This window comes from Mesocricetus auratus, unplaced genomic scaffold (genome assembly GCF_017639785.1).
Source record: "Mesocricetus auratus isolate SY011 unplaced genomic scaffold, BCM_Maur_2.0 Super-Scaffold_100009, whole genome shotgun sequence".
Taxonomy (NCBI): domain Eukaryota; kingdom Metazoa; phylum Chordata; class Mammalia; order Rodentia; family Cricetidae; genus Mesocricetus; species Mesocricetus auratus.
Window position 1 is genome coordinate 4,361,398 of NW_024429193.1, and position 14,388 is coordinate 4,375,785.

Consider the following 14,388-nt stretch of genomic DNA (forward strand, 5'->3'; position numbering starts at 1 on the left):
ATTGTTTAATTGAGCAACATCTAGGTTACTTCCAGCTTCTGTTATGAATAAAACCACAATGAACAGGGTTAAGCAAGTGTCTTTGTGGTAGGCTTGAGGAACTTTGGGTCTATGTCCAATAGCAGAATAGCTGGCTGTTGAAGGAGATTGTTTTTTTTGAGGAACCATCTCATTGATTTCCATGGTGTCTGTACACGTTGGCACTTCCACCAGCAATGAATGAGTGTCTCACTTATTCCTTGTCTTCAGTGGCATTTATCTTATTGATCTTAGCCCTTCTGACAGGTGAAAGATGGGATCTTGAAGTTGTTTTGATTTGTATTTCCCTGATGGCTAAGGATGTTGAACACGTCTTTAAGTAATTCTCAGCCTTTTGAGTTTCCTCTGTTGTGAATTATCTGTTTAGAATGGTGCCCAATTTTTAATTGATTATTTTCCCTTCCTTTTTTTAAAATTTAAGTTAGAAACAAGCTTGTTTCACATGCCAATCCCAGCTCTCTCTCCCTTCCCTCCTCCCACGCCCCCCCACCAGGCCCACCAATTCCCCCACCCAATCTCCACTCCAATCCCCAGGGAGGGTGAGGCCCTCCATGGAAGATCTCCAGAGTCTGTCATTTCATCCATGGCAGAGCCTGGGCCTTCCCCCAAGAGTCCAGCCTGAGAGAGCATCCCTCACCGTGGGATGGGCAGCCAAAGTCCATTTGGATGCCAGGGATAAATACTACCCAAGGCTCCATAAATTACCTAGGCTTCCTCACTGACACCCACATTCAAGGGGTCTGGGTCAGTCCCATGCTTTCCACACAGCCATCAATCTGGAGTCCAAGAGCTCCCCCCTTGTTCAGGTCAACTGTTTCTGTGGGTTAAACCAGTCCTGTCTTAATCACCTTGCTCATAAGTTCTCCCTTTCTGACACTGGATTCCAGGAGTTCAGTTCAGTGTTTGTCTGTGGGTATCTGCCTCTGCTTCCATCAGTGACTGGATGAAGGCTCTGTTTCCCAGACTCTCTGGCAGTATGATTGTATGCTGACACTCCCCTGATTCATGTCTAAAATCCATAAATGAGTGAGTATATACCATGTCTCTCTTTTTGTGACTGTGTTACCTCACTCAGGGTGGTTTCTTCTAGTGCCTTCCATTTGTCTGCAAATTTCAAGATTCCATTGTATTTTTCCTCTGAATAGTACTCCATCGTGTAAATGTACCACATTTTCTCTATCCATTCTTCAGTTGAGGGGCATCTAGGTTGCTTCAAGGTTCTGGCTATTACAAATAATGCTGCTATGAACATATGGAACAGATGTCCTTGTTGTAGGAATGCTCACCTTTTGGGTATATGCCTAAGAGTGGAATTGCTGGGTCTTGTGGTAGACTGATTCCCATTTTCCTGAGGAATCAGCATACTGATTTCCAAGTGGCTGTACAAGTTGGCACTCCCACCAGCAATGAAGGAGTGTTCACCTTTATCCATAACCTCTCCAGCATAAACTGTCCCTGGAGTTTTTTATTTTAGCCATTCTGACAGGAGTGAGATAGTATCTCAGAGTTGTTTTGATTTGCATTTCCTGGATGGCTAAGGATGTTGAGCACTTTCTTAAGTGTCTCTCAGCCATTTTAGACTCCTCTACTGAGAATTCTCTATTTAGTTCTGTACCTTACTTTTTAATTGGATCCTTTGGTGTTTTGGAGGCTTGCTTCTTGAGTTCTTTGTAAATTTTGAAAATCAGCCCTCTGTCAGATGTGGGGTTTGTGAATATATTTTCCCATTCTGTGGGCTGCCATTTTGTCTTGCTGACTGTGTCCTTTGCCTTACAGAAGCTTCTCAGTTTCAGGAGGTCCCATTTATTAATTGTCTATTTTAGTGTCTGTACTACTGGTGTTATGTTCAGGAAGCAGTCTCCTGTACCAATTCGTTCAAGGGTACCTCCCACTTTCTCTTCTAACAGATTCTGTGTGGTTGGATTTATGTTGAGGTCTTTGACTCATTTGGACGTAAGTTTTGTGCATGGAAATAGGCATGGATCTATCTGCAGTCTTCTCCATGCCAATATCCAGTTATGACAGCACCATTTGTTGAAGATGATTTACTTTTTTCCATTTTATAATTTTAGCTTTTTTGTCAAAGATCCGGTGTTCATAAGCATATGAGTTAATGTTGGGATCCATTGGTCTGTCTATTTTTGTGCCAATACCAAGGTGTTTTCAGGACTATAGCGCTGCAATACAGCTTGAAGTCAGGGTTGGTGATGCCACCGGACATTACCTTGTTGAACAGGGTTATTTTGACTATCCTGGGTCTTTTGTTTTTTCATATAAAGTTGAGAATTAGTCTTTCAAGGTCTGTGAAGAATTGTGATGGCATTTTAATGGGGATTGTGTTAAATCTGTATATTTCTTTCAGTAAGATTGTCATTTTTACTATGTTGATTCTACCTATCCAAGAGCATGGGAGATCTTTCCATTTTCTCGCATCTTCTTTAATTTCCTTCTTTAAAGACTCAAAGTTCTTGAGATACAGGTCTTTCACTTGTTTGGTTAGCATTACCCCAAGGTGTTTTATGTTGTTTGTGGCTATTGTAAAGAGCAATGTTTCTCTGATTTCTTTCTCAGCCCTTTTATCGTCTGTATATAGTAGGGCTACTGATTTTCTTGAGTTGATCTTATATCCTGCCACTTTGCTGAAGGTGTTTGTCAGCTGTAGGAGTTCCCTCGTAGAGTTTTTGGGTCATTCATGTAAACTATCACATCATCTGCCAATAGTGAAAGTTTGACCTCTTCCTTTCCAATTTGTATCCCCTTGATCTCCTTTAGTTGTTTAATTGCTCTAGCTAGAACTTCAAGGATAATATTGAAAAGGTATGGAGAGAATGGACAGCCTTGTCTTGTTCCTGATTTTAGAGTAATCACATTGAGTTTCTGTCCATTTAGTTTGATGTTCACTGTTGGTTTGCTGTATATAGCTTTTATTATGTTAAGGTAAGTTCCTGTTGTCCTGGATCTGAAGTTCTCTTTCTTAGTTGTGTCTTTGTGTGACTTGGGTATCAAGCTTATTAAAGCCTAGAAAAAAGAGTTTGGCAAATACCCTTCTGCTTCTATCGCATGGAATACTTTGAGAAGAATTGGTATAAACTGTTCTTTGAATTTCTGGTAGAATTTTGCACTGAGGCCATCTGGCCCTGGGCTTTTCTTTTTTTTTTTTTTTTTTTGGTTGGGAGACTTTTGATGACTGCTTCTAGTTCCTAAAGGGTTATAGGTCTATTTAAATTGCTTATCTTTTCTTGATTTGATTTTGGCACATGGTGTCTATCCAGAAAATTGTCCATTTCCTTTAAATTTTCAAATTTTGTGGAGTACAAGTTTTCAAAGTATGACCTGATGATTCTCTGGTGGTCTGATAAGATGCATGGAGTTTTTCCAATTTTTTTTGTACCTGTTGAGGCTTGATTTGTTACCAAGTATGTGGTCGATTTTGAGAAGTTTCCATGTGATGCTGAGAAGAAGGTATATTCTTTGTTATTTGGATGGAAGGTTCTACAGATGTCTGTTAATCCCAATTGGGTCATAACTTCTACTAGTTCCTTATCTTCTTTGTTAAGTTTCCGTCTGGTAGTCCTGTCTAGAGGTGAGAGTGGGGTGTTGAAGTCTCCCACTATAAGTGGGTGGGGCTTTATATGTGATTTGAATTTTAATAATGTTTCTTTTATTAATGTGGATGCCTTTTTATTTGGGGCATAGATGTTCAGAATTGAAACTTCATCTTGGTGGATTTATCCTGTGATGAATATGAAATGACCTCCTTCATCTCTTTTGATTGATTTTATTTTTAAAGTCTAATTTGTTAGCTATTAGGATTGCTACCCCTGCTTGTTTCTTGGGTCCATTTGGTTGATGGTGGTGGAATTATATGTGTATTTCCACCTCTTTTTTCTTTTGACTGTTGGTAATGTGGAATTCAGCCCGCTCAGAGACTGCCAGCGCTATATATAGTTCCTTTCTCCACGCATGGGACCAGATAGGCTTGGGCCTGTTTACAGCCTGCCTTCAGGTGTGCACAGCTAGCCAAAGCTAGGGTACTGTGCACTGCAGCTCCCATCCCGGCAGGAGCCAGCCCACCCAGAGACTGCCAGCGTCTAAGTCCCACTCTCCACCCACAGGACAGGCAAGGTAAGTGTGGGACTGTTTCCAGCCTGCCTTCCAGTGCCCCGAGCAGTACCTTAGGAGACCAGTGAACTGCACACAGACTGCGGATCTCATCCCAACAGGGTGCAGTCTATCCAAAGATTCCCAAAGCACTGGTACTAGGAATGCCTCCATCCACGCAAGAGGAAAGCCACCAGACTATTGGATCTGCTCGCTCTCAGCAGAAAGGAACCGTGGTCACATACCCATCAGGATGGGAAGAGACTCCTATGCACCCACTGGAAGAAATGATGGGAAGAAACCTATATAAAAACACACCCAGCAACAGAAAAACCAATATGACCCTGCCAGATTCTAGAGACTCTCCACCCACAAGACCTGAACAACCCAATGCAAATGAAGCAGATGAGAAAGGAGTTAAAAGCAACTTCATGAAAATGATAGAGGCCCTCAAAGAGGACATGAGAAAATCCCTGAAAAAATGGAAGAAAAAAAAAACAAACCAAAAAATGCAAGAAATGGAAGAAAAAACAAACCAAAAAAATCCAACAAATGCCAGAAAGAGATGAAAAAATAAAGCAAAAATTGCAAGAAACAATTCAAACAATGCAAGGGTTGAAAGCTGAAATAGACAATAAAAAAACACAGTCTGAAGGAATGCTGCAAATAGAAAAGCTGGGCAAATGGTCAGGTACTACAGATGCCAGCATAACCAACAGAATACAAGAGATGGAAGAGAGAATCTCAGGTGTTGACGATACACTAGGGGAAATAGATTCATCAACCAGAGAAAAATCTTAAGTTCAACAAATCCCTAACACAAAATATCCAGGAAATATGGGCCACCGTGAAAAGACCAAACGTAATTGATTATTTTTGATATCTAGTTTCTTGAGTTTTTTTCATATTTTTGGATATTAGTCTTATAACATATGTGGAGTTGGTAAAATATTTTCCCATTCTGTATGCTGCCATTTTCCATTGTCTTAGAGAAGCTCTTCAGTTTCAGGAGGTACCATTTATTAATTGTTGGTCTGTGCTATTGGAGTTCTATACAGAAAGTAATCTGCTGTGCCAATAATTGCAAGGATACTTACTGCTTTCTCGCCTGTTACTGAACATCTGGTTTTACGTTGAGGTCTTTGATGCTCTCGAACTTGGGTTTTGTGCAGGGTGATAAGTATGGATACGTTTGCAGTCTTCTACATGCAAACACCCGGTTCTAAAAGCACCGTTTGTTGAAGATGCTGTCTTTTTTCCAGTGTTTATTCTGGCTTCTTCAAAAATTCAGGTGTTACATGCGTGTGGATTTATGTCTGGGTCGTCAGTTCTGTTCTGTTGAACAATGTGTCTATCTTTATGCCAACACCATGCAGTTTTATTATTGTAACAATGTGGTACAATTTGAAACGGGGAGAGGTGTAACTGCCAGCAGTTCTTTTATTCTTCAAAACTGTTTTAGCTATTTTGGGTTTTTGCTTTTCCATATGAAACTGAGAATTGTCCTCTAAAAGTCTGTAGAGAATCGTATCAGGATTTTTATAGGAATTGCATTGGATCTGTACATTGCTTTTGGTGGGATGGCCATTTTTATTATGTTAATCTTATCATTCTATGAGTACGGGAGATCTTTCTATCTTCTGCTAACTTCTTCAGTTTCTTTCTTCAAAGACTTGAAGTTTTTATCACAGAAGTCTTTTACTTGTTACATTAAGGTAGCCCCCAAATGGTTTTGGGGCTATTCTCAAAGGTGATGTTTCCCCAATTTCTTTCTCAATCTGTCATTAGTATATAGGAGGGCTGCTGCTTTTTGTCGGTTTTTGTTTTGTTTTGTTTTTAGTTGATCTTGTATGTATCCAGACACTACTCTGAAAGTGTTTATCACATGTAACTGTTCTCTGATGAAATTTTTAGGATCCATTTATATACGCTATTATATGATCTGCAAATAATGATACTTTGACTTCTTGCTTCCCAGTTTGTATCCCATTGATATCTTCAGTTGTCTTATTGCGCTAGCTCAAACTTCAAGCACTATATTGAATAGATATGGAGAGAGTGGTTGGTGTCTGTGGGGACAGAGAGAAGAAGGTCTTTGGGTGCACTACTTTGTCTTCTGACAGGCTGGTTTCTTTCTTTGTTTTCTTTTTAAGCAAAGTAAGGCATAGCCTTCCATAGGCAGGGGGCCGTGGGAACTAGTGGTTTTGAAAATGACCCACACTGGTTCTGTCTTTGCAAGCTCCGTATTAGGTGTCCATTAAGTGCAAGCCTCCCACCAGCCACACCAAGGACCCCATTAGAAAGCCACCGAGCATGTCCTGGCTTTTCTTTCCTAGTCTCTGGTTAACCTGCGACACATTCTAATAGACTGGGGGGCGGGGTTGTTTTTTTATTGATGTATTCTTTTTTTCCTCAATATATGTTTTTATTTAAATTAGAAACATGAATGCTTCACATGTCAATCCCAGCTCCCTCTCCCACCCCTCCTCCCCTGTCCCTCCATCTGCCCCCCTCCAGCCCCCCACCCAATCCCCATATCATTCCCCAGGGAGGGTGAGGCCCTCCATGAGGGATCTCCAGGGTCTGTCATTTCATCCAGGGCAGGACCTAGGTCCTCCCCCCATGTGTCCAGGCTGAAAGAGCATCCCTCCATGTGGAATGGGCTCCCAAAGTTCATTCGTATGCCATGGTAAACACTGATCTACTACCCAAGGCCCCAGAGATTTCTGAAGCCTCCTCACTGACACTGCATTCATGGAGTCTGGATCAGTCCCCTGTTGGCCTCTCAGCCATCAGTCTGTTACCCACTCTTCTTTTCTCTCCTCACCTGCCCAGACGCACCTCCCTATCTGCCTCTGTCCTGCCTCACACATGGCTTCTACAGTTGTAAATAGGTCACGGTCATGCAATGTTCACTCCTGCTCAGAAATTTACATTATTTACTACCCCTTCCTATTGGACTCTCACTAGACATGTGCCTCTTGGCTAACATCATTCAGGCTCTAAGGTTTCTCTGATTCCTATCACACTTGTCCAAGCAAACAAGCAATAATAAAGAGGGTTTGTCCTCACCATTTCAACACAGCCTGCACCCGTGGTTTGGGAAAACAGAAAACTCACTGTTTACAAACATAACTAAAGATAATTTAAAAAAAAGTAGTGCCTAGTTGCTAACTTCTAGATAGCTAATACATATATTTACTTCGAATTGCATTATTCGTATAATTATTGTTTGCTTTCCTTAGGGAGTCTCGACCTAGAATGTTACCTTCAGGAAAATGCCTAGCGTTAGTAAATGTGTTAACTTCTCCATTCTGTGTTCTTACATATATTTTACTATTCATTGGGCTCATTTAATGGGAAAACTTGCTAAGTGAGCACTACTGTGGGCACTCTACACATAAACTGGCCTGTGCAAAGCCAATACTAACTTTCAGGTATCTGTAATAGGAAAATATTTATGCTCTGCAGTTTCTAAAGTTGGCCATTTTTGCAGTGGGTTCGATTGCATTTCACAAGGCTCTAGGTAAGATCTTTATGGTCGAATGTTTTCCCGCTTTTACAAATTGGCTTCAGTAGATTATTTTCATAGGGAAAGCATACAATAGTGTCAAGGTTTACCTCTATTGAAAATCAATGGTATTCTCTGAAAAGCATTTAATGTCTTTCATCCTTTGGAAGAATAAGTGACGGCACACTTAATAATGCTAGTGGTGGTGGCTCATAAGTGAAATGTGTCTATCAACCTTCTGACATTCTGGGACTGGTGGACAAGAGAAGGGAGACACTTCCCATCCCCTCACACCTCAGAGTCCTGGGCATGCAGGTGGCAGCTGGGAGAGTTACAACTTCCTGTGTCTTAAAGCACGGACAAGGTAGTGGCGTTGCCCCTGTGTTCCCAGGGTATATGTCACAAAGCCACAGTTGGATGGACGACAGATAGAGAGATCCCAGGGTAAGCAGCCGTTCTGAATGACAGACTCACCGAGAAAGGGGAAGACGGGTACCTACGTGCAGCTTGCTCTCTCTACCACAGAAACCACCTGTGCCATGACCTTAGCGCCGTGTAACTGGCAGGGCCCACCAAGTGCCACGCCTGGTCACAGCGTGTGCCCCTTTCTCTCAGCTACCTTGTGTGTCCTTCAAACATTTAGTCGTGCTCTAACCATGTGCCCTTACACAATTTCATGTGCGCTCACTTGGAAGTTTTCACGCGGCTCACAATTCCCGTAATTATTTGCTCAACTCCTTGTCAGTCCTCTTACGAGTGGGAGCAGAGTCACGTGCCCATTCTATCACCGCAACCCACCACAAACTATCAGGAGATTCTCAGCAGGTTATTCTGAACGAAGGAAGCATTACATCCACTTTGTAATTATCTTATATCCTCCGGAGTCGCTTAGGTTGCAAATATTCTCCAGTCGTTGCTGTTGCTTTCCAGGGTGCTGAATAAGCCAGGACAAAAATTAAAGGCCATTCTCTTTCTTTCCATGAAGGACATGATGCCATTGTCACACTTCTGAAGCACTATAAGAGACCCCAGGAGGAGCTGCCGTGCAACGAATATTCCCAACCTGGAGGAGGTACTCCTCTTTGCTACTGTGTTTTCATAGCTGCATGCTGTTGCATCCAATGGTAACTGTGTGTTGCTGCTACTGTCCCTGTGAGTTGAGGAAGGAGTTTGTAGCCAAGTGATGAGGACCCATCATTGGGTGAGGCAAATAATAGCTACCACCATCCACCTATAGTTCCTTCAAGCTTAGCTTGGACTGGATGTGTATGGAGCATGCGCCAGGCTAGAAGTCCTGGGGAAGAAGAGAACAGTCCCTTTCCATGTCAATAATTTACCCATACAAGGAAAGAAACACAGATTACATCTGATGGAGTCTCCTAAAAGAGAATCAGGATCCTTTCCTGCAGATTTTAGACAAACTTGCCCAGCACAGCTTCCCGCCCAGAAGGAGATCTTAACCTTAAGCTAGTTCTCTTTGACCCCATTGTGTGCTTCAATTCTACCATGCTGAACTTCAAGAAGAAAGAGATGATGGCTGCCTTCAATGCCACTGTCTCATTTGATTCCAGATGGATCCTATGTGTCTGTCCCGTCCCCCTTGGGGAAGATTAAAAGCATGACAAAAGGTACTTACCAGTGGGATGGTTTGGGTTTTGTTGCTGAGGGTGACTGTGACAACCACATGTCTTATTTTATTGAGTGATGAATACTTCACCAGTCTAAGCGATGGTGGCCATAATCCATCCTTCTCATAACTAGCCTGTGTGTATGCTCTTCAGTAAACAGTTATAACAGCAGCAGAACATTCATGGGTACTAAAGAAAGCTCAAACTCACATAGCACTATTTAGATGTTTACGCTTTGGACAAAGCATTAATTACAAGTATGAATATTTTTACATGAGTTGGAAATATATTTGCTTTAGAAAATATTCAAATTAATAATTGTGATTTTTTAAATCTCTCAAGTAAGGGGCACTCTGGTACTTTTTTGGATGCATTTACTTTTTTTGAATGCATGGAGAATTTTGAAATTAACATCACTAAACCAGGAAAAGTATAAACACAATCCGATGACAAATTCATGTCTAACCACATGGAACCTGTAGTTTTAACAGTCCTTTCTGGTGTGGGCCATTTCCTCAGATTGATTCGTGTGCTTTTTACCAGCCATTTAATGGGTATCCCCGGAAGGCTCAGTCTATCAATAGATATTTGACTCCCTTATTGGCGATGTAGGTTGAAGGGATTGATTGGGTTTCTCAGGCTGTGACGCAATCATTGTGGAGAGTGGCTGTGTCGTCCGGCCATGTGAACTGAAGATCAGGTGAGCGGGGAGCTCAGCCTTGATCCCAGAGATTGAGTGCCTGAGATAGAAGAAGGTGTCTCTGGAATTGCAGGCCCTGGCACCACGTGTGCTTGGGTCCTCACATTTCCAAGGGATTAGTTGCGCACGCACACCCCCACGTAAAAATGCAATTACCGTTCGCAGAGAAAGCCGATGTTCTCCTCCTGAGGGCTGGCTTGCCCTCCCGTTTCCATCTTCAGCTCTCGGAAATTGAGTTCCACGAGATCATCGGCTCAGGTAAGCTAAGACACCAGAGCTCTGCCGCAGCTTCGCAATCTCTAACTCAAAGGCAGCAAACGTTTTACCAATGTCTCTTAAATAATGTTTCACGTTCTTTTGGGAAAGTCTACAAAGGGCGATGCAGGAATAAAATAGTGGCCATCAAACGGTAAGCAGACAGATGAAAGACGTCTGCTTCCCGGGCTGGGAAGAGCAGGGCGGGGCGGCCCCCTGAAAATTGCCATTGACAAGAACGTGCCCCCTCCACCCCTACTCTTACCTTGTCCTAGATACCGAGCCAACACCTACTGCTCCAAGTCAGACGTGGACATGTTTTGCCGAGAGGTGTCCATCCTCTGCCAGCTCAACCACCCTTGCGTGGTTCAGTTTGTGGGAGCCTGCCTGGATGACCCCAGCCAGTTTGCCATAGTCACGCAGTACATATCCGGAGGCTCCCTGTTCTCTCTCCTCCACGAACAAAAGAGGTATTGGCTCCGGTCCACGCTCCCCTTGCATTCAGCATGAAAAGCACATTTGCTGGGGCTTTCTGATCAGGGAACCTGGGCTTTCTGATGTCTCAGAGGCTAACACGTGGGGCGTTTTAAACATAGCTGATGATTTATGAGTAATAATTATATTTCAAATAAAGAATGAGCTATAGTGATTTCTTCACAGGAAGTCAAAGGTGACAGGTTCCAGGAATTCAGGAGGCTAACTGAAGCTTATAAGTAGGCTGACCTTGACACACCAAAAAGGATGTGTGTATGTAAGCTCAGACTAAAATAACCGTCCAGATTCAAGGTACTGATAAGACAAAGGTTTTTCATTTATTTTTTTCTTTTTGGGTTTTAGAGACAGGGTTTGTCTGTGACTTTGGAGGCTGTCCTGGAACTCGCTCTGTAGAGCAGGCTGGTCTCGAACTCACAGAGATCCATCTGCCTCTGCCTCCCAAGTGCTGGGGTTAAGGCGTGTGCCACCAATGCCCCATACAGAGCATACAGAGAGAAAGTTTTTTTTAAAGAATTCTCTTGTCCATGTCTAACCTGAGTTCATGTTCTAGATCTCTACCGATAGTAACATGGACACTGTTTCCCTCAGTGGCTCCAGAGCATTCCATTTGTGCCTTATAATCATGAGTTTTTGCATGACAAATAAATTAGAAAATCAAGTATTATATATTTTTCAAGTATTATAACTTTTCCTTTTTAAATTTAAATTAGAAACTCTTGTTTTGCATGTCAATCTCATTTCCTTCTCCCCTCCTCCCCTGTCCCCCACCAGCCTGTTATCCAATCCCTTTCTGCTCCCCAGGAAGCGTGAGGCCTTCCATGGGGGATCTTCAAAGTCTGTCATACCATTTGGAGCAGGGCCTAGACCCTACCCTATGTGTCTAGGCTGAGAGAGTATCCCTCTATGGGGAATGGGCTCCCAAAGTCCATTCATATTCTAGGAATAAATACTGATCTACCACCAGAGGCCCTAATCAAGTATTGTATTTTTAAACAAATATCTGAGCTGACATTTAGTTAAGCAGTTCCCAACTGTGGAAAGCTGTTTGCCAGGCTGAATTTTTAACATGAATAAAAACATTAGAGTTATGGAGAATAGCAATCCATGGACTGTTTTCTTTTGAGAGACATGCAGATTGTTGTCTTCAACCAACTCATCTCCATTCACTCTATTTTCTATTCCAGAATTCTTGACTTGCAGTCCAAACTAATTATTGCTGTAGACGTTGCCAAGGGTATGGAGTACCTGCACAGCTTGACCCAGCCAATCATACACCGAGACCTGAACAGGTATTTGGCTTCTCCTAAAGGATGAACTTACAGCTCTAGAGCTAACAAAGAGCCCACCATGACACAGTGAGGACGTGTTTCAGATTTATCGTAGGTGTGAGTTTTCTGGGTGCCCTGTGAAAGATACTAGGCCACTGCCATTGTCTCACAGAAATATGAAGCTGTGTGACTGCTTTCTCGGGGACCGTCTGAGTCTATGGGATGTCCAGAATGATGGTGTTGTGTGTAAGATGCAGACCGTGACAATGTTTCCATCAAGGATAACTGTGGCTCACAGAAGACATTTTTCTGGCCTTGCTGACATAATACTCTAGGCTGTCAACTCAGACAGAAAACCTGAGCCTGTGGTTATCTACAGCGCTTGGGATTTGTGGGTGATAATTAACAAAGAAAGCTGCAGATTTACTTACTAAATGCAATACAATTCCTACCCAATTTCATAACTTTATCATTTTATTTATTAAAAAAGAAACCAATTACTGTAAGAAATACAGCATGTGATGCTGTCAGTAGCCCGTGCATCTTATGTTGACTGCCTGTCTTGGTTTCATGATCTGGCCACAGGTGTGGTTTAGCCAGTGTCACCAAGACTTGTGCATGTGTACACATTGTAACAAAAACCTCCTAAACACATTGACAGCCATGCGCCTGCCGTTACGCAAGCTTGTGACTGGAATTCTCAGGCTAATGGTTGGGTCAATGAGTAACCTCAGTGACTATGAAGGATGACCCCCGTCTCATACAAAACTGGGGTTAGGAGGGGATCTTAGCTGACTTGCTCCTTTGTGCTGCCATTTTGGCATTTTGGGGGGGCTGGCTAGCAAATTCAGCCAAACCACAGAAAGATGCTTACCTCGTTTCCATGCAAAAGGCTTTTGTGTTGAAAAGAGCCTGAGACAAATGCAGAATCAAAGTTCCACATAGAGCTTGGACCCCAAGAATTTTCAATTCTTTCCTTAAACTGTGAAAATTTTTCTCTGAGTAAAGTCTTGGTAAAAAAAAAAATCAAGACCGGTATACAAAATAGGGCAGGCTTTGTCTAAAATCTGAATGTTGGGAAGGAAAACTCCTGTCACTTACCCATTTCCCACAGCTGAGGAGTCAGACCCACACCCACTTAGGTGGATCCCAATCTGCTGTGCTGAGGAGTAGACAGTCACTGGTCTGTTCCACACCAATCTCTCTCACTCTCTTGTCTGTGGGTAAAAGCCTTCTAAATCCTGGATATCATTTGAAATTTAAATATTAAGGAGTGACTTTATCTAACCACTTGATCAACAACTCCATGGGCTTATGCCATGCTTACAGTAGGGTGCATTTGGTGCATTTCCATGTGCAAAAAAAGAAATCCTACTCTCCAGCTTCTCAGGAGATTTCCCATCATCACAGAGATGAAAAAAAAAGCTTATCCAAACACATTTTAAGCAAGTTGAATATATTTAACAGCAAGTTATATAAAATGATAAGTAGTGAATTTTTCTGCAAAATTCAAGAAGGGATGTTAATCAATTCAGAGGAGCTTAGAAATAGCTCCATGGGGGGGTGAAGTGACACATCGCTCATCCCCTAGGGGCGAATAAATTTGAAAGCGCATCCCAAGGGTAAGGATAGACTTATTCGAATAGAGATCAAAAGGTTAAACTCATGCATAGGAACTATAAGGCACTTTATTTTAGTGTACAAGACAAACAAAGGTATTCGTGTGTGTGTGTGTGTGTGTGTGTGTGTGTGTGTGTGTGTGTGTTGTGTGAAGTCAGAAGACGAACATTGGAAAGTAGTAGAGAAAAGTGGAAGTAGAAGACGTAAATCAATGCATACTGGACAAGGGAGGTTGGTTCAGTGCTCTTCTGTGAGCAAGAAGGAGCCCTATAGTACTTTTGCTGCAATCACAAGCTGAGGTGTTGTTATGGAAAAAGCCAACCTGTGTTTGGTGGATTCTCCACGGGGAGACTGTCAAGAACCTGACGAGATAGTTGCTGCAGCAGTGTAGGCAAGAAGTTAACTGAAACAGAATAGCAGTAGTAAGAAGTGAAATGAAAGGGAAAGATGGGCATGAAAAGCAAGCAAGGGGAAATGATCCAAGTGGCACTGGTAGATTCTATTACTGGAAGCAAACACCATGAGAACTTACTTAGAGTTTCTTAGTCTTCACCGTGAGTTGCTAGTTCTTTTCTCCGCCTTCTCAAGACATTTGTGCCAATAAATGTATTTGTCCTTTGAGTTTTAGTAACGATATTTAGGGAAAAGATCTCAATGTCAAACTGGCGATGAACTTGGGACTTTTGGCATGGAGGTTATCGCTTCTCTGTTCCTGTCACCCTGTAAAGAAGCAGGACTTAAGTGATGGCTGTCAATTTTCTCCAGCAGCAG

At 42.4% G+C, this 14,388-nt stretch overlaps 1 protein-coding gene across 2 annotated transcripts in view; it reads left to right on the forward strand.

The window, feature by feature from the left end:
- The window catches only part of Tnni3k (TNNI3 interacting kinase), a 266,104-nt gene that overhangs the window by 96,823 nt on the left and 154,893 nt on the right, over positions 1-14,388 (forward strand). For both annotated transcript variants that reach the window (XM_040751553.1, XM_040751554.1), the window contains exons 12-17: positions 8,637-8,723; positions 9,223-9,279; positions 10,145-10,237; positions 10,331-10,388; positions 10,510-10,704; positions 11,914-12,018. In XM_040751553.1, coding sequence (XP_040607487.1) covers positions 8,637-8,723; positions 9,223-9,279; positions 10,145-10,237; positions 10,331-10,388; positions 10,510-10,704; positions 11,914-12,018 — 595 coding nt within the window. The remainder of the gene's footprint in view (positions 1-8,636; positions 8,724-9,222; positions 9,280-10,144; positions 10,238-10,330; positions 10,389-10,509; positions 10,705-11,913; positions 12,019-14,388) is intronic.